A 20507-nucleotide genomic window follows, 5' to 3' on the forward strand; every position below is an offset into this window, starting at 1 on the left:
AACTTGGAGGCAGAGAATTCACGCAAGTTGTTACCGTATAAATTTAGCTTATTTGAATTTACTTAATGTGGTGATTTTCGAGCAGACTATAGGTCAGTTGTTGAAAATTTTGAAAGGTCGACTCTCTTGTTTAATTCTCAGTCACAGTTAAGACTCACACAGACAGATACACTAACAGTGCTAGTGCTCATATATTGTATCACAGTCCCTCTATATTATGTGATTGTATTGACGTGCAGATGAGTAAAGTGAAAAGGGGAAAAGTTACATATTGCAAGTTCATGACCATTTTAGGTAATATTATTGAAATATATAAGCCCTCTGTCAGTCTTCAGTTAAGGTCTTGTCATCCATGCACAGACATGAATTAAGTGGCATCAGATTCACTACACCACCTGTTTCCGTCATTTGCCAACTTCTGTCATTTGCAAATTTGTTTCAGGAATTTCATGATGTCAACGGCAGCTACTCAATGGTATGCGTTTGCATGTGATGTGCAGAAACTTTTCAACGAAAGTGAACGCAAATCTCATACTGAAGATTACAGAGTAATTCATCACATGATAGGAAGAGTTTCAATGCATCTTAAATTTACTTGCAATCTTATTCATGGTATGCAGTCTCATTGCAACTCAACAGAAACTCAGATGAATGACAGTATACATGGAATTATTGAGGTCTTGAACAATGTCAAGCTGTCTTTACATGTTTTGCTGAAAAAATGGATGGATAAAGTACCAAGTTGTCACACTCCTGAGAAAAAGACATTGTCATATGAAACCATGCCCAAAGTTTATACAGGGGAGCCAGGCAGACCTTCCGTTGCACTTGATCCCAAACTGATAGAGATGTTGTTGTCTAATTCTTTCAAAGTAGGTGACATAGCAAACATTTTCAGTGTGTCTAGGCAAACAATATGGAACATCATGTCTAGAAGTGGCAGCTACCCAAAACAAGTAAAGTACACAGACATAGATGATGGTTGTCTCGATAAACTGTTGACGGAGTTGAAAAATATTGGCCCTTTCAAGAACAGTGGAGAAAAAATCATGCAAGGTATACTTCGAGCTGTTGGAGTGCGTGTTACAAGACAGAAACTCAGGGATAGTATGAATAGGATTGAACCAATACAACGAGCCTTAAGATGGCCTCTTCTGAAGACTAGAAGTAAACATGGTGTGTATAATATTATAGCAGCGCAAAGTTTATGACACATAGGTAGGTATTGTCATTCAACTTGTCTTGCTTCCATGAATATATCATTCTTACTGTACTTAATTGCACAAATGAGTGTAAGTGAGACCAGCTGAAGACAACCACAGTTTAGTACACGGTTACTTTTAGTAGCTGTACTTGTATTGTACAATTACAAACATTAATGATATTTAACTAAACAGATCGATAAGCGTCTGAACATCATCTGTTCACTTTTCATGGCTAGAAATCAGTAATTCTTTTAGGTGTTAGTCAAAGTGGCCTACCATTTTTGAAAATTTGTAAAAGCATATTCTATTCGACTTGAACCCCATCCTTAGAGATAATACCGGTATTACCAATATGACCACTGTTTCTGACAATCTGAGAAGCAAACAATACTCTAAAAGCATCAGATCTTTCATCTAAGTTAATTACCTTGCAGTCAGCCCAGCAGCACTGTAACAGTGCACAAAAGCATTTAGGCTGCAATCATATAAATGACCAAACCACAAAATGATCATATTTGTCATATTGGCTCACAAAAGAGTGCTTTTTGTACATGTACTCTTGTTTCAAGTGAAATATTACATTTCAGAAAATAGTATCAAGTTTTAGACGTAATTGTTGTCATTAATACCAAAATTGATGTTTTTTCCCAAACATACACCCCTTCATCTTTCGTATACACTATTACTATATCAAAATAAACTTTAGATTCGCTACTTTTTGAAAATACAAAGTAAGAGGGGTTTCCTTGTCATCATAGATGAGAAATTTTCCTTTAAAAAAAACTGTGTTTGCTGCGTGCATCTCCAACTTAATTCCTCTCCCCATCTCCCAGGTATAACGTACAGCTTGCATACCATGTTTTTTTGACAGATGGACTTGAAAAGTTGAGACGTTGGAGATTGTATGTTCATGGCGGAATCGATGGATATTCAAGAGTGGCTGTATACTTGATGTGTGCAAGCAATAAGACAGCAGCGTCTGTATTTGTAGCTTTTTATGGTGCGACTAAACACTACGGCTTACCTTCAAGGGTACGTTCTGATTTTGGTCGAGAAAATTCCGATGTAGCCACCTTTATGATAGCTACTCGTGGTGACAACAGAGGTTCGTTTATAGCAGGAAAGTCAGTTCACAATCAAAGAATAGAACGATTACATCAGGACACATACAGGAACTGTATCCAGTATTACCATGAATTATTTTACCAGATGCACTTCTTGATCCTAGCAATGCAGCTGATATTTTCTGCCTTCATTATGTATTCATGCCCAGAATTAATAAAGATTTGGAGATTTTTCGCTTAGGCTGGAATGAGCATCCACTAAGCACTGAAAGTTCACAAACACCGAACCAGCTGTGGTTGAGAAGTGTACTTGCTCTCTAGAATGCAACTAATACTGCCATAAGAGATATTATTGATCCACCAGTGATTGATATTGACACCTATGGTGTTGAGCATGTAGGAGAAATGCCCGTTGAAACTGCAGCTGATGGTGAAGACATCCATGATAGAGAAATGGAAACACTATATACAGAACTGAATCTTAATAATGACATCTTTGAAAGACTCAGTGAAGCTATTGAACCTTTAGGACCATCTGATAATGGTGGAATTGACCTTTATTTACGGACATGCATTCTTGTTGGTCAGTTACTCAGTAGTGATTAAGGTAACACATATTGACTGTTTTCTCAGTTACTCTCTGTAGGCCTCAGCCCACAGACTATATTCTTTCTCACAAAATAGTCTGATCACACCATCATGAAACCTTATAAAATACACACATGCAAGTGTTTGTTGATCATTGAAGTGGCTAGTAAATGTATATTGTGTTTGTTGATTAACCTGCTTTGTCAGGAAATTTTTGCCCAGGCATTGTAAGATTACTTGGACTTACTCTGAATGCTGCTGGTCTGTACATATGTATGCACACATGCGTACATAAGCTGCCATTTATCTGTAATGTTAGTATTCCTTAGCACCTATATGTGTTAATGTGTGCAAGTTGAAGGTTAGGGCCTCATGAACTTAATGTATTTTGACTCATGGGAAAAAAGCTTCAAGCTTGGCGTTTTCATCACTTATATGGCTAGGGTCCCTCTTCCAATGGGTATGGCATTGTTATTTACAACAGGCCAGCTGTGTATTATTTAGCAAATTTTTGTGCATGTTACGCAAATACATACACCTTGGTGTGCGTGTGAATGAGTGGACAATGCCATAACCATCAAAAGATGGTGCCTGCCATATCACATGATGAAAGTGCCAAGCTTGTTGCTTTTCCCTGATGATTCCTAATGCATTAAGTTGATGAAGGCCCACAATTGCAACTTCCGCGACTATTTTTTATTAGTTTTAGTAAAAATGCATGAGTTACAAATGGTGCAAATGGTTTTTGCCAAGGATGCAAAAAGCTAGCACATATGCATTTGTGAACTGTCCTTTAAATACATAATGAATAAAAGGTTATGAGAATGTTTCATGCAAATAAAAAGATAACTCTACTCCATAATCAAAGCCTTGTGGAAAGGTGATAAAAGTTTTTGTTCACCAAGTGTTTTAATTAATTGAAATGAAAGGACGAAGAATTAGAAACACAAGAACAGACAAGTCATTTCAGCTCTGTCAAGTCACATAACAATCTTTATTTGTCAATGAACAACTAACTTGAGCAATATTCACCAACTTTTTATTAAACAAGAGCCTCTATGGTATGACAGCAATGATAACTTTACATGGCATGTTCATTAACCTGAACTTATTTTTATAAGAAGACAATAAAAGTGCTTTTTTTTTTTGCCTATCAGTTCCCTGGGTCAGTCATTTGAACTCAAGTACACTTATCTCTATTTTATATATCTTTGTAGTCACCAGTGCAATGTTTCTTTTATGTACTGTTGAGGCAATTGTTGCACAATAAGTTGAGTTGCCAATAAATATTAAGTTAAACTTTGTGAAAAACAGTTTCACCTGAGACAAGCATCAAAAAGTTTTCTCAATCATCAGGGTGTAAAATGCTTTGTGTTGCAACACAATATCTGATAATGTCAATCAGTAATGTGTGGAATCTTACATAAATGCATGTGGCAAGTGCATGATCATATAAACATAAAGACGCTACATTTGCAGGCAATCTACAAGTGAAAGAAACAATATAAGTGCACTTTAGCGGTGATGAGGTGACATTTAGGTAGGTTTACTAAAGCAATTGCAAAATCATTAAACAATGATACAGGGTTCATATGCGGCCATGATAATCAAATTCACTGACGGAGGGACATTTGTATGTCTCTTCAAAAAGCATGATGCAAGGTTACAAAAGCTTCACATATTGCTTTGTTTTCATGAAGTTAACTTTCATGAACATGCACATGATCAAAAATTACTCCTACACATGATCTGTTTCCAGAATTTTTACATTTTATGACCTAGGAATTTACAGAAATGTATGAATCCAGTGGCAGAATGAATACATTTAATTTCCAGCAGTTATTATTTCTGATACTGAGGAAATTATTGACAAAATTTGTGTTTCCAATGCGTCTGTAATTGAATGCAAAACCCTTCAAAGAGGGTGCTCTTTGCAAAACTTTCCATTGTTTTGTTGTGAAAACTTTGGAAGCATATTGGCTGATCATGTTTTATCAAAGGTTGATCACGGCTAATCATAGAGAAGTTGAATGGTATGCAAGTATACAAAGCCTTGGTTGGCACCAATTCAAACATAAAATATTAAACAATTATTTCTGAGTGAAGCATAGTAAACGGGGCAAATTAACTGATGGATTCACACTGTTTTTGTGAAGATTTATATGTAAATAGGTAAACGCTTTGGGAGCCCTAGTAACATTGACCTGTTGTCCCTTAATAAGATTGCACTTGTGTTTCCAGGGGAACTCTGATACATCTACAATATCAATGCATTTGTACACTGGTGAGTGGTGCATTTACAAAAGAAAACAACAGATTTCCCAGTATATAAAACAATAACGCAACATCAAAGAAGATGTAACAGTGAACATGTGAAGTTAAATGAATGTGACAAAAATGTACACTGATGGCTCATGATATGGTTAGGAACTACCAAACTTCAATTTGGTCATTCAGCATGTGGACTTGTTCATTTGCTTGCTTGCACATTGAAAAAGGGCACAGTGATATATTAGAACAAAAATATGCCACAGAAAAAAATATTAAAAATTGAAGCATTTTCCAAAGGGTGCAAAATTAAAGCTTCCAAACCAACTACAATTAACAATCACTACAATTATTTTAGTGTAAACAAAAAAGCCATGCCATAACGCTGTAAACTCTATGCTTACATTCCATGTTTTACATGAACAAGCGTGGCGTTGTCCAATCTCGATAACCAGTAATTTCAGTCCTTCCAAACAATAGGAATAATATTATTGTATGAAAACTAACGATATGCATGTCAATTTTAAAAAAGTGATCTAACCTACTTGTACCTGATACAACATTCAGTTTTCAAATGTAGCAAATAAGAACAAAGCAAATTTTTTTGGAATTATAGGATATGGTCTAATCTGGGTACAATAACAAATTTAAAAACATTTTAATGAAAACTGACACACAAACAAAAACACAAGCATGAAAATGCAGCTGATACATTGACAATTATATATCAATACAACTACCCTTGTGCTCAGTATAATATCGGAATAGGTCTTATGATCATAGAAAAACAGAAACATTCATAGCCTGTATCCATTTGTACTACCTTTGCGTGATGATGATTTAATTACACTGAAGCTCATGAGAATAATTAGCCTACGTCATATATCATTAACATCAAAACTCATTAAAACTGAAAAACAAGCCTCTCGTTACTTAAACTAGGTTGTACATATCTCCCACCATACATTGCAACCTGTATAAATATCTAACAAGCAATTTGTGAATTCCAATGCACGTATTTGAACCTAACCATCCTCTGGAAACACAGTCACAATGTCTCCCTCTAAAAGGTCTTGATACATGTAGACAATGACATGCACATAATGTCAGTATACCGTAGTGGCATTCAACACTATAAAAGAATCAATGATAAAACATCAGGTTGATTGATTTAACTCACTTGCTTCCAAGCTACATGTATATCTGATCCGCAAAAGCTGGACAACTATAACTATCTAAACTTCAGTTAGCATCCTGAATTTATATACTACAGTGTTATTGAACTACATAAATTAATCGCTGGATCAAGTTTCAAAACCAGTTCGGTCAGTGATTTCTGATCCAAATTCAACGATTCATAGGCTTTTGCCTTCCTGAACTTCATTTAAATACTTATACATGGACAAATTCACATGATTCACATTTCTACCCTTTGGTGCAACTACATGCACCAAAGATAAAGATGAATCAGATGCTGATACACAAGATTTTGATCTGGATGGGTTGAAATGTATACATGTACATTTACACAAACACCTGTAGCTTACTCAATTTTCCGGACATACCGGTATGTGGATACCTGCTACTTTGCTACCTATACATGTGGAAATTTGGGAACTAAAAACAATTGCTAACACCATAAACACATTGTGTGAGCAAAACATGGTAAAACACAGGAAATCTCTCTGTCTATGCAGCATTCATGGATTTCCAAGACAAAAACGTTCATAAAAGGCATTTCAAACAGACACCTTTATGGTCCACATCACAAATACAACACAAACCTTAATTGTCCCCATACTGTATTCAAATTAGTGCCATGTAATGCAATATTACTTTCAACAATTTACTATTAATATTTGTGAGTGAAAGACATAATTACTTCAATTTTCCGTTTTGAGATCCAGCTAGTCGAGCTGCTGCCCTTGTATAATAATATTTATGGGTGACATTTACATGAGTTTTTATCTGCATGTCTGCTGTACTATTTATTGTACCTACAGCTGTCAAAGTATGGTCTACATCAGTATGCTTTGTCACTGGTTTTAAGTTTGACGATGATTCATTACTTTCTGAGTTTGTGTGTGACTCTACATCATGCCCACATCCTGTTTGTGTATGTGTGTTTGCAGTAAAACGTGCACCCTCTGTCTGTGTCTGTGTGTCAGACATCTCACATTCTGTCTGTGTGTTTGCAGACAAATACTCACTCTCTGTCTGTGTGTCAGACACCTCATATTCTGTCTGTGTGTTTGCTGACAAATCTGTCTGTGTGTCAGACATCTCACATTCTGTCGGTGTGTTTGCTAACAAATCTGTCTGTGTGTCACACATCTCACATTCTGTCTGTGTGTTTGCTAACAAATCTGTCTGTGTGTCAGACATCTCACATTCTGTCTGTGTGTTTGAAGACAAATACTCACACACTGTCTGTGTCTGTGTGTCAGACATCTCACATTTTGTCTGTGTTTGAAGACAAATCTGTGTGTGTCTGTGTGTCAAACATCTCACATTCTGTCTGTGTGCTTGCAGACAAATACTCACACACAGTCTGTGTCTGTGTGTCAGACATCTCACATTCTGTCTGAGTGTTTGCAGACAAATACTCACACACAGTCTGTGTCTGTGTGTCAATCATCTCACATTCTGTCTGAGTGTTTGCAGACAAATACTCACACACTGTCTGTGTCTTTGTGTCAATCATCTCACATTCTGTCTGTGTGTTTGAAGACAAATACTCACACACTGTCTGTGTCTGTGTGTCAGACATCTCACATTCTGTCTGTGTGTTTGAAGACAAATCTGTCTGTGTCTGTGTGTCAAACATCTCACATTCTGTCTGAGTGTTTGCAGACAAATACTCACACACTGTCTGTGTCTGTGTGTCAAACATGTCACATTCTGTCTGAGTGTTTGCAGACAAATCTGTCTGTGTCTGTGTATCAGACATCTCACATTCTGTCTGTGTGCTTGCACACAAATGATCACATTCCTTTTGTGTCTGTGTGATAGTACTGTAACTGCAGACTTGTTGAAGGGCTGCCACAATATCTTCATTGGTTATACTGCTCAATTGTATTAGAGCAATATGACTGATTTGTTTCTTTTGCATTACACGTCTGTCAATGATATCTTTGATGTGTGACAATAAACGTGCACAGAGAGATCCATTAAGTGAAATCCTAATCTGTGCTGGAATCGCACTAAATATATCTGTGAGATTTGTCTGGCTCTCCAGCTGGAATCCTTGCGTGCTGCAAATTTGCTTGAATATTTGTGCTAGCTCCAACGGTGTATAGTTTGGAAAAATCCACGGACTGCGAAAACGCCTCTTCAATCCCTCATTACTTTCAAGGAATTTAGTCATCTATTCCTATAGCCACTCATGATGATGACAGGCGATGGGCATGATGGTAGATCATTATTCATGTACTTCATCAACGTATTGATAACATCCATACCAAAGTCATTGACACTATTGTGTTTGTACAATGTATAAGCTTCGTCAATGAACAGAACACCACCATTGGCACGTTGCACTGCTTTGTTTGTTTTTTCTTCGGACTGTCCAATGTGAGATGCAACGAGATCATCTCTTTGCACTTCCTCAGTATGGTCTCGTTGTATAATGCCCGCAGAATGTAAACAACCTAAAGGGATGATAAAGTTAAATTTTCACAAATTTGAAAGTTAGAACTGTGATAGATGTGCACGGGATCATGATCATAATTCTCCTAAATGTAAATTGGTTAAGCTATCAAATTAACTAAGTTGAATCATATTCATAATCAAATTTGGTTTTCATGACTTTTCCCATAGGGTGTTCAGCTTGTCAACTCAACCCAAACAGGTGTAAACTGCATTGTCATTGTTGACAAGTGTATTCTCGTCTGGACCTATAGACTTACAATTTAAATAATAACATTGAATTTTATGCTTACAGATGCTATGTGGACAGCTAAATAGCGAGTGTTTCAACATTTTCTCGGGAGGAAAATAATAATTATAATCAACACCCATGTGAGACCTAGCAGACTATGGAAAAATTCCTATAAACAATCAGTATTTGACTGAAATGCTGGATTCATTGCAGTCTTTCACTTGTGCAATAGAGCTTATTTGCCACATATTGTAAGCCTAACTTGATCTATGGAATGCCTGGGAAAATTGGAGCTTCATAATGCGATAAAAATATACAGGCAAATGTACCATGTCTTCAGTTTCACATAATAAAAACAAGAGTCTCAACTTTGCCAAAAATTGACATACAATGGCTTATTGTGATGAGAAATTAACATTCTTTCACTGAAGTCCAAAGGTTATAACACATGCTTTTCAGTCAAATTCAGTCTGCATTACATATATCTCAGTCATGGTGAAAGGATGTTCATGCAATAGTGATATTAGAATGCCAGAGCAAAGTTAGGATACATATAATTAATAAGCACACATTGTGACTCCTTATTCTCCTTGCTATCTCCATGCATGCCTTTACAAAACAATTCATACAGGAGACTGCAGGAAGATGATAATATCTAATGTTGGGTTAATTACCTGCAAGCAATCTTGCTACCGTTGTCTTACATGTACCTGGGCCACCGACAAAAATCAAATTCAATGGCTCCTCTTCTGGATGCATTCCTACAGCTTTCCTTATAATATTTAATGTGTGACGTGCAATGATGGCTTTGACATTCTCCTTGATGTGATTGAGACCAACTACACCCTTAAATTTGTGATCAATTGCAGTGAATATGTCCTCGAACTCCACTGAAAAAAAGTATATGAACATGTTATTATGTATCTTTCACAACGATCATCACAAATCTAAGTACTAGTCACCATAAAGAACCTGCATGCACACCAACTGTCAGCAAAACGTGGCCTGCGGTTTCAGAGTTTTAGCGATTTACTGGATTTTCTCATTCTTTACCTCATTTTCATACTTTTGAAAGTACATGTTCATTCTAACAAATTCACATCGCCACCTTTGGGTGAACCTGTATACCAAATACAAAGATGGTACGCTGCAGCTTTGGAGTTTTGATGTGGATAGACATGCAGATGCATAACATACCCATACATACATACCAGTACATATATACATACATACATACTGTACATAGAGACATACATTCATGCATACATACATGCATAAACATGCATGCATACATACATACATACAGACACACATACACACATACACACACACACACATACATACATACATACATTTACAACCATATACAGATGCAGAAACTAGCCACAGATCGGAACGTTCAGTTTATGAGCTACTATGAGCAATACCCATGTAATCATTGGCCAATAATGTGAGGAACATTTTGGCTGATTTACTTTCGAAGGCCGCCAGTGACATTATTATCTCTCTTGGAGACCATTCACTTTCAAGAGTGGTTATATGAACAGATCTCTTATAGCACTCCATTCTCATCAAATACATGTACATATAACTACATACAATACTTACTGCCTGTTTGGGATGTCCAGTTTTCAGATGCAATATGTATCTGTAGTCTGAAATTAACATATTATGTAGAGGATAACATTTAAAGGCATCAATTTACTGATATCCATGCTTGCAATTACTGGCACTGCTGATGGAGATGAATATCATACATGCATGATCATCTTTGTATCAATTTCAATCTCATGTTAGGTAGCTGGTCTGCTGTACAAATAGTGCTATCCCAGTGCATATAAGGTCAGAACATATTTGACAATTGTACATGTATGGTTTAATGCATAACATTTCAAAATTCCTGCTGTCACAGGCAAACCATCATTTTTCTTTAGTTTTTGAATTGTCAGAGCTATACATAAGACTAAGCTTTACTACAGCTACACAAAATGAAGCTCACGTCTCATTGCTACATGGCATGCATTTAATTATGATGTGAATTCAACTACAGGTTTTACCTTTTCCTTGCAATTGTCAAGGCCTCATGGCTGACTTCTGGTTCAGCTGACATTGTATTGCTTGTGGCATAGAATGCAGCCATTGGAACACAAGTTAAGGAATCTGACTTTTCACTACAACATAATCTAAATAAAATGAAACTACATGTATATTTATGCAGCACATTTACTCCTTTGTGCAGGCAGGACTGCTTCCACTTGCCACGAACAGCTGGAAGTTCAGGAGAAGTACCAGGGCAAGCAAGGAGAGCACCATGCAGTTGGTCATGGTTGAAGGCAAAAAGCAAAAATAATTGCCGCACATTTATAAATACAGGAATTGGACTACACCAACAAGCTGTTTAATGCAATGCATTTACCACAATTTATCATAAACTGCTCTCAATCCCTATTGTTAGCTTTTCACTCAATAAATGACAGCAATTTGTTGTCATTTAAGATATAAATCATCCAAATGTACTGTAGGCATTAAATAAAATTATTTGTTTCCATAAACAAGTTATCAGGAAATGGTTTGTAGTTTGGTGGTTCAACTATTTTCATTGTTAATTTGGCAAAATTATGCATGACTTTTAAAATGTGAAAGAAGTTCAGGGTAAGAAGGTTTCCAAATAGTATAGGTTTGGTCAGAGGAAATGCATACTAGTATTTTTAAATAGACCTTATGCAACTTTGTTCATGACAAGTGTTATCCTCTTACATCTGTGACACCTAAAATAGAGCAGGTCATCCAAGGTCACCCCAAAAAGGAACTATTTGGCATTTACTTTTGATATAAAGATAAAGTAAAGCATAGTATACATACATACATACATACATACTTACATACATACATATATATATATATATATATATATATATATATATATATATATATATATTATATATATATATATATATATATATATATATATATATATATATATATCATACATACATACCATAAACATTGTCAATATATGCTGTCCTTGACATATAAACAATGTTTAGCTTATACATATATATAGGATATCAATGGAATCGTTGCGTGATCCCCCTTGCAAATATTTCCACAGAGAAGTAGTCATTTGGAACGATGCGACTTTGCTGTCATCATATATAAACCTAAATTGACACAACAAAAATGTGAGGGTTAAAATATGCATAAATTTGAATAGCTGGTGCAGTGGACTGCTGAACACAGTGCACATGTGTCACTCATTTGCATGAGTGAGAGCAGTAAGATGACTTGTGACTACAAAATTGCCACCATTCTAATGCTATGATTCTTGTGATTGTATCAATTATCATGTGTCATGGCCTATACAGATTCAATGGGTTTTACTTCGGCTGATATTTGACTGCAATACAGCTATAAAGAATAATAAATTAAGAGGAAAAAATTAAAGTAGGGAGCATTAACATTTACAATTTTGCTGAAACATATCACATTGTTTGATAACATTTATACCCATGCACATTTTGCACGCAGGCAGCCTAGCTGTCTCGTGACAAGGGTCACGCCATCTGACACAAAGTACAATGCAACATCTTCAGTAGTTGGTGTAAGCAAGACTTCCATGCTGCAGGCATAGCCACTGAGGCTATATCAACACCTGTGATGAAGAGGAGTATCTTGAAATAACTTTGTCCAAACCAAAGTTACACGAAAAGTTAACTTTCACTCTATTGAAATTACATGAGTGTAATCTTAGGGGCTAAGCTCTACTGTGACATTAAAATATATCTAATTACCATTTACTCAAGATACCTAGCTACATTGTACATGTATCTGATAAATGCACAATCGGATATGCATACTTCGCATTTGCTGGAGTTAAAAGTTTATTACTCAATCTTTCCTTTTAAGAGGTTGCTCATCATTACATTTTCTATAGACACTGCAATAAGTGAAGGTCCATTCTTACCATTCAGACATATTTCTTTTTGTCAAGAGGAAGTAGTGTTCTCTGATCTCTGAATGCACTATTACTGCAACCAGTTCAAGGTTTGTTTTTGTGTAATGGGCAAGGAAATCTTGTGGTTCCATTAAATCTTCAATAATGAATTCTTGTGGAACTGAAACAGCACTGTTTATCTATGGAAATAAATACAATTTTAATACAATTATAGCTTAATTTTTCTCCACAAAGCTTAGCAAGACCGGTTTAATCATAATCAGTCTCTCAGATGTAGTTATAATTATTCAAAGGGAAAGTTGCATGAAAAATGGTGATGAAAAAGTTTATTTCTCTTCGGTGGGGTCTGAAACATTCATATGTCATTCTTCAAGAGCTTCATCAAACCAGTGTAGCTTAGAATAATGGAAAGTGTTCTCTTTGACCCATTGACCAGTCTCCAAAGGCATGAAGGTGCATGGTGACAAATAAAAGTTTGACATTTGACATGGCTATTTCTCTTGGGCATAAAGTCCCCATTACGAACTCATCCATGGGTGTAAGTCATATGATCAATGATCAATCAATGGCATGGTCAATGAATGGCCAATACATACTTCAATGTTAATATGCTTATATGTGAACCAAACACATTCAATACTGAACAATAAGTACTTGTTTAAGAATTTTAATAAAACAGGAATAATGGGTTATGAACTTGCCTTTCCAGATGATCCCTGTCGCTCAATCGTTATGGAAAGCAAATCTGGGCATTCAGTCCAAAAATCAATGTGGTTAACTGGTGAATCTAAATGATAAAAAGAATTATACATATACCCCATTACATAATGCATCTATACATGCAATATTTACTCATAAATTCTACTTATAAACATACACAGCTTTCACCTGTTCACCCCAATTCCCTGTAAACAGGTCCACACTCACCATTGATAACAATGGGATTGGGCCAAACCATGGTGGTGAAAAGGTTAATAACAATGGCCTATACATGTCACTAGAAGTACAGAGAGGCTTTCAGTTAAAGCTGCCTAATGGGTGCATTGTATTGTGCTACATGTACATTCCAAGGGATTGTTCTAGCTTTACATCCCATTTTCAAATTGAGGCAATTTGGTTGGTTTGAGGCTGATCTAAAGTTTTGCATTTATAGGGAACATTGCATTCGTCAACTAAAAAATTGACTTTCCTTTTCAAGCACAATAGCAAAATAGTTACAGCAACATCACTACTGATACATGTAATTACTGTACAGCCAATACCGTCCTTGCAATAGCATGGTATGAAGCAATTGAAATATATTTATTGTGCCGTTTTATTGTCACAAGTTAAGACTATTATGATATCATCATTGCAGGGTACATGTATATATGACAATTTCAGTTCAAAAGTCAGGTCTGGGCCTTAAAGCCACAATAGCTGCAAATTTTATGCATTATTTTCATGATTGTATTTTGAGATCAAAGTTGGTTCATCACAGGTAAATGTGCTAAGTGAAGGGCATGCACAGAAGTATCACTGCTTGCTTATTTTGACCATGCCTACATTTTTTTAACAGATTAAATAATAAACAGGTGCAGCACTCATAAAATGGCGGCCAACAAAAAAATGGGCACATTCACAATGCAACTTATGGGCCCGTTCTCTGAAAACACACTGGTATGTTACAATTTTCCATAATACTAAAGCTGCTTGTGTGCCTGAATATATTTGCGTGTGTCTGCCAGTCTACCTGTGTTTTATTTTAAAAATTAATAAGTGGGACTCTCAAGTAATATTTTCTCAAATTCTCTCTACCTTCAGTCATTGTGTTGCATCTTCTGTGGAATTCTTGTTGAATATGTGGAGCCATATCACCAAACTTATAAATATGACGTCTTGTTAGCATGGCATTAAATAGGCTAGGTAGAGCTGCTATCACTCCATCAAATGACGGGGGGATGTGGTAAGAATACCATGACAGTGATATATAATTAAGGCATAAAAATAACATTACACATTTGGTGAATATGTAGTTCTCTTTGTGTGCATTATAAATCACCACCACTACAAATGGTAATTTATTTCAACAAGTTTTGAGATTGTGATTTTTAACCAATCTTAAGAGGTTGTTCACCTTTCAGGAACTTAAGTTTCAACTAATGTGTATCTAAATGTGAAAAGGAATACACTTGAAAAATATGAAAGTTACAAGGTATGTTTTCAGAGTAGCATCTTTGATGATTGATTGCACTCTTCCCATTTCCACATTGTGATCCCAAAGCATTTCAATAATCTTGAATATCATCAAACTATGACAATCACAACAAAATACTTAAAGTCCAGTAAATATTAGTTACAATATTTTAGCATGTACCCATTTATTTCAACTATGTATTTGCATATAATCCATATGAATAAACTGGTACCAAAACACAAATTAAGGCAAATTGGCAATAAAAAATGATGCCATATGTTTAATGTTGTGTAAAATATGAGTGATTGACCTGTAATGCCTATGTTGACATTTTTTGATACTTTTCCATGCATGTAACTTACAGTATCAACATGGTTTCAATAATTGTGTATATCAAATTAGGAATATGTGCATAAAATGTAAAGTTAATAGGTTTGTAGTTTTGAGTGTGTAATTGTTTTCAGCATCTTCACATCCTTTTCCTCATGAGCCCACCATTAAATATGGTGACTTTCATTACACAGACAAATATATAATTGCCCCCATAACATCATCATAGGGGACAGTCATTGAATGATTCCGATATTGTCAGAACTTTGTGTATATTTTACTTTTAAATTTTATGCAACGTATGGACGAACTTGCCGAGTCTTTGTACTTTCAATCTAAAGAAGTCCTGTGTCTGCTGTCAGTGTAATCTATTGAAAATGGTAAAATCATAAGCTGCTGGTGCAATGATTTCAAGCTGAATGCAGATGAACATTGCAGATATTCATGTACATGTATAAGCAGGCTACGAGCATATGCAAGATGTTGCACACATGCATGCACTGCTCCACACAGGCAAGCAGGCATACATGATACAACATGTAGTAAATGAAGTAGGTAAGATTCCCAGGAATTCCTTCAGCTTCTTTAACCCTTTTCCTGCCAAGTCCATATTTCACCACCAGGTAAAGATGTTTAAAACTAATGAAACAAAACATATACATACATGTATGGTGTCTATTTTTAATATAATACTGTACATTTGAAAGCTGTTGAAAACATAAATACTGTAAACTTGATTTTTGTGGACTAAAGATGCTATAACAGACCAAACCAAGTGGGTGAAAATGCGTCATGTTTTGGATCAATACCGCTTTTTACTGACTTGCCTGATGGGGAAGTGATACTGTCTGGCAGGTAAAGGGTTAAACATGTGAGACATGTAGCTTTGAAATGAATGCTACAGATTCATAAAAGGATATTATTCATATTTTCTTGAACCATTTCACTCTCTTCTACACCAGGTATCATCCACAGTCTGCTCCGTTTCCCATAAAACAATTTATGGATTGGATTGGTCAGATCCTGTAAAGTTAATTAATGTTATTATGTCAACATTTCATGGCCATTATATCACAAACACTGAATATCACATGTATGACAAACTATTTTACGCTATTTGGAGAACATTTGTTACCAATGAATGATTATGTGTTTTAAACGTGTCATAATTTGAAATGTGCATGTTTTGCACAACAACAGTGACAACTCTTTTGGTTGGAAGCAGCTAGTGGCCGACTGGTTTGTGTGAGGCCTATCAGCTAGGCGATGTTGCCGTGAGTGTGTGGGGGTTCGAATCCCGTTTGGGTTATAGTAAATTTAGATTCCTTGACACTATAATTCATTGTAGACTTGGAATTTTCATTCTCACTATTGTCTTAATTTTGACTCTGCTTATGTACTAGTATTACCAACATGGAAGAATACACATCATATTTCCACTTGAACTCACTGGCATACAACAATAATTACTTACTGTATCATACCAGTATTCACAACACAACAACAGTGATCTGATTGGTTGAGACGTGGAAATAAGAGTGGTATATTCACAATATAACATGCTCACACATGTGGGAGTTCTCAGCAACAGCTAAAATCCTTTTCAATACACTGTTATGATATAATAGCAATTAACCACAACCAGGGATAGTAATATACCACTCAAATTGACCAGTTCACTTCATATATGCACTAACTATCACTTGTGCTTGTATGTTAGGAACTGGTCCAAATCTCATGGTATACTTGGTGTGCTTTATTGATTACATATGCACCATCCTACCTCTGTGGTGTCTGTAAAGGAGGATATACATACATTTATATTTATTTTGATTTACCTACCTGCTCTTCTTTTAGCTTGTTTATAACTTGCTCAAGGATTTCATCCGTATCTCCATTTTCAGGCAACACTTGGAAGTGCTGAAAAAATTTGCCACAGCATACTCATACACTTCAGTCTCGGAAGATTCTGTTTGTCCTCGAAGAGACATAACCTGCGACATGGAGACAAATTCATAATCTAGTACATCAGCTTTTATGATCGACTGCTTCAAACACTATCTGAACAAAACACTATCTATGACGTTTTTATATTTATGAACATTATTTTTTCAAAGTAGTGTATAGGCTTCCAGAGTCCAGTTTTGGGAAAATTTATAAAGATGATGATGAAGTATGATTTCCATAATGCAAACTATTACCCATTCTAAGAAGCCATACAAAATATTACAATTATATCACATAAGCCTTGACAGAGTACGGATGTGAAAGAAACATATAGTTCAAAAGTCAAATAACTATCTCACAAACCTTCCTTACTTGACACTTTACTGAACATAACATTTCCTCAGTGAGCAAAAATGATATATAATGTAAACATGTATAGTAAACACTACGGACAAACCATGCTCGCCATAAAGGTAGGGGATTCGATCCAAGGGATCGAGTTTGTTCTAGTCTGTAAGAGGAATTTGGAGGAGTCATAGCGTTTTCTAGCAAGTAAATTTCCTGGCAAAAGACAATCTGACGCCTGAACCATGCCTTTAACTTGGCCTGTATAATGCATATTTACCTCAATAATTGCAGAAATACTGTTGTCTTTGTTTTCATTCCTTGAGTGCAAGCACATGTAAGTGTCACACAGGAGCTTCATAATACTTGGAACACACTGTAAAAGTGCTGTGACGACATTTAGGGCACAAGTGTTATTGACATTCAGCATACCTGCATTGAAAACACAAAAAAATTGACTGTCAATGTATACATTATACATCTCTTGCATACAATTATAGCTAAATGAAATTACATGTCACACAAATGTTTGCAAAATTGTTGCCTAAAAGTAGGTAACCATTTTGCCTGCCATCAATAGGACAAATTGTCTCCTGCCTCCGGGGTACACAATCCCTTTATGGGCTATGATTTCATTGAATGCACATCTTGCATAATTTTCACTTGATATTTTCAAGTTATTTGCAAATGACAACATGCGCTGTAACCATGAAAAATAATTAAAAATAAAAGAACTTTCATTATAAAATCGCACATTGATAGATTTTAATCACTTCCATAATTTTCTAAAACATCCTTTTCCATGTAATAGTCAATGTCATCAGTTTTTTCCCTGAACCTCTAAGAAAGTAATGACTGTGTGGCCTAACCTGTCACTAGTTACCACTGGATTCTATGATAGACTCATAACATTCGATACATCATTGTCAAATGGTGATTTCAACTGATTATTTTGTTCCATGTTAGTATTGAGTATACTGCAGCTCTCCTATGACTGAATAATGATTGAAAACTTACATTGTAAATATAACAAAAGCTTTAAATTGAGAAATACTTACCATACTTTGGAAATTCCTCCTTTACTACGTACAAATCTTGAAATGTCTTTTCAGAAGGTTGTACCCTGTTTTCAAACTCAGATAGCACTGTGGTCGAGAGACTAGGTCTACTAGGCTCGCATTCCAACAAGGAATTTATTGCAGATGTTGGGGTACTCTCTTGCCGCTGTAAATCCTTTACTGTTGAGGTACTTTCTTGCCTCTGGGTTACAATGTCCTGTTCTATGTCTACAGTCACTTGTGTCTCATCCTGAACAAGACTACAGGCATCATCTTCCAACTCTGCTGTATTTGCCAGATTAACACGAATGTCATCAACTTCATGGATGTCATCGTCACAAATGTCATCATTCTCCAAATCAGGAGTGAACCTTGAATTGGGCTGTAAATCAATTGGTGTCATCAACATAATATGAACTGCACCACTTGATCTTATGGAATATAAGCCTTTTGCATTGTATTTGAAGTTAGTTGATGCTACACGCTTTCTAACATAACCCTTTGGCCGGTGTTTACAGTCCACATAAATGAAGTTTCCACTGAAGTCTAAACAGTCCTGCAGAGCATCTGCTATTTCCTTGCGCACTGCATCTTCGCCCCAAGTTTGTTGCAAACATAAGTCCACTGTTGTCAATGGCTTACCATCCCAGGGACATTCTTTGTCGAGCACGGTCGGGATGTGTGGCAAAACAACTAACTTGAGGTTGTAGCACATAAATTTCTTTTTCTTTGTGAGCTGAGGCTGTGCAAAAGAGGTCTTTTTGCGTTTCACAATACCAGCACTGGTGCGCTGATTTTGAAACACAGTTGGCAAAACGTTTCCTCTTCTCCCACTGAAAATGGATTGTACAACATTTTGCACATCAGGGCTCCGCAGCTGCTGAAGAACCAACATGTCACATACATACAGCACACATTCCTATATCTGGATGTGTATAAAATTACCCCTGCTACAGTGTTGTCAGGTACATGGGTGGTACACATAGAGTGCTCGTCAAAGCTGTGCTAGGATGTTGTACAAGGACATGGCCATGTCAAATCTGCATTTGTCAATTTATTTCAAGATAAAAGGCAGATATGACCATCAACCATACCCTCATTCACATGAATCATATGTTTACTTGGTAGATTATGGCTTAGTTCTGTTGTTCGGATCTCCATTAGCCACAACTTGGGGGCTTTCTGCCAGCATTTTTGTTCTGCTTATCAACTGTAGTTTCCCATTCAAGTCATTGAAACATAATGAAGTCCACAATGTTTAGCTACTCAGTACAGTATGTACATGTAGCATTGTTATTGTTGAAATTTCATTTAGGGCTGGACAAGAATTCATTTGTCAATTATAAAAATGATAAAAATACAGGCTGTGTTTACAAACATAATACTTGGCATTTTAATATGCTGAGGAAAGTAGTCCAAGAAAGTGTAGATGATAAACAGTAGTTACAGTTAATGGAGCTTCACTTACTTATTTCAAACTATATACATGTGAAGAATATCATCAATTATGGCTGTTGCATAGCCAGAGTGATAAAATGCTTTCTCAAAGTCTTTCCAGCTTCTTTGCAAGTCTCAAAAGCACATTGCACTGTGACTCTAACATATCTTGCCTTGTAATATATTCATTTTGATATTCTGGATTTAAAATTCATTATCATGACATTCAAACCATAGTTTTACACATTTTTGCA

General features: G+C 35.9%; 1 protein-coding gene across 1 annotated transcript; it reads right to left on the bottom strand.

Moving 5' to 3' along the window:
- Positions 1-3832: 3832 nt before the first annotated feature.
- LOC139138019 (uncharacterized) lies at positions 3833-19711 on the bottom strand. Its single transcript, XM_070706238.1, has 12 exons — positions 18817-19711; positions 18039-18190; positions 17309-17386; positions 16387-16489; positions 14758-14922; positions 13662-13747; positions 12970-13139; positions 12075-12166; positions 11063-11144; positions 10614-10660; positions 9680-9895; positions 3833-8775 (listed from the first exon to the last, which is right to left on the bottom strand). The coding sequence occupies exons 1-12, from the start codon at positions 19709-19711 to the stop codon at positions 8489-8491; spliced, it is 2373 nt and encodes a 790-aa protein (XP_070562339.1). The 3' UTR covers positions 3833-8488.
- Between the last annotated feature and the right edge of the window lie 796 nt (positions 19712-20507).

Source organism: Ptychodera flava, chromosome 8, assembly GCF_041260155.1.
Source record: "Ptychodera flava strain L36383 chromosome 8, AS_Pfla_20210202, whole genome shotgun sequence".
Classification (NCBI taxonomy): Eukaryota; Metazoa; Hemichordata; class Enteropneusta; family Ptychoderidae; genus Ptychodera; species Ptychodera flava.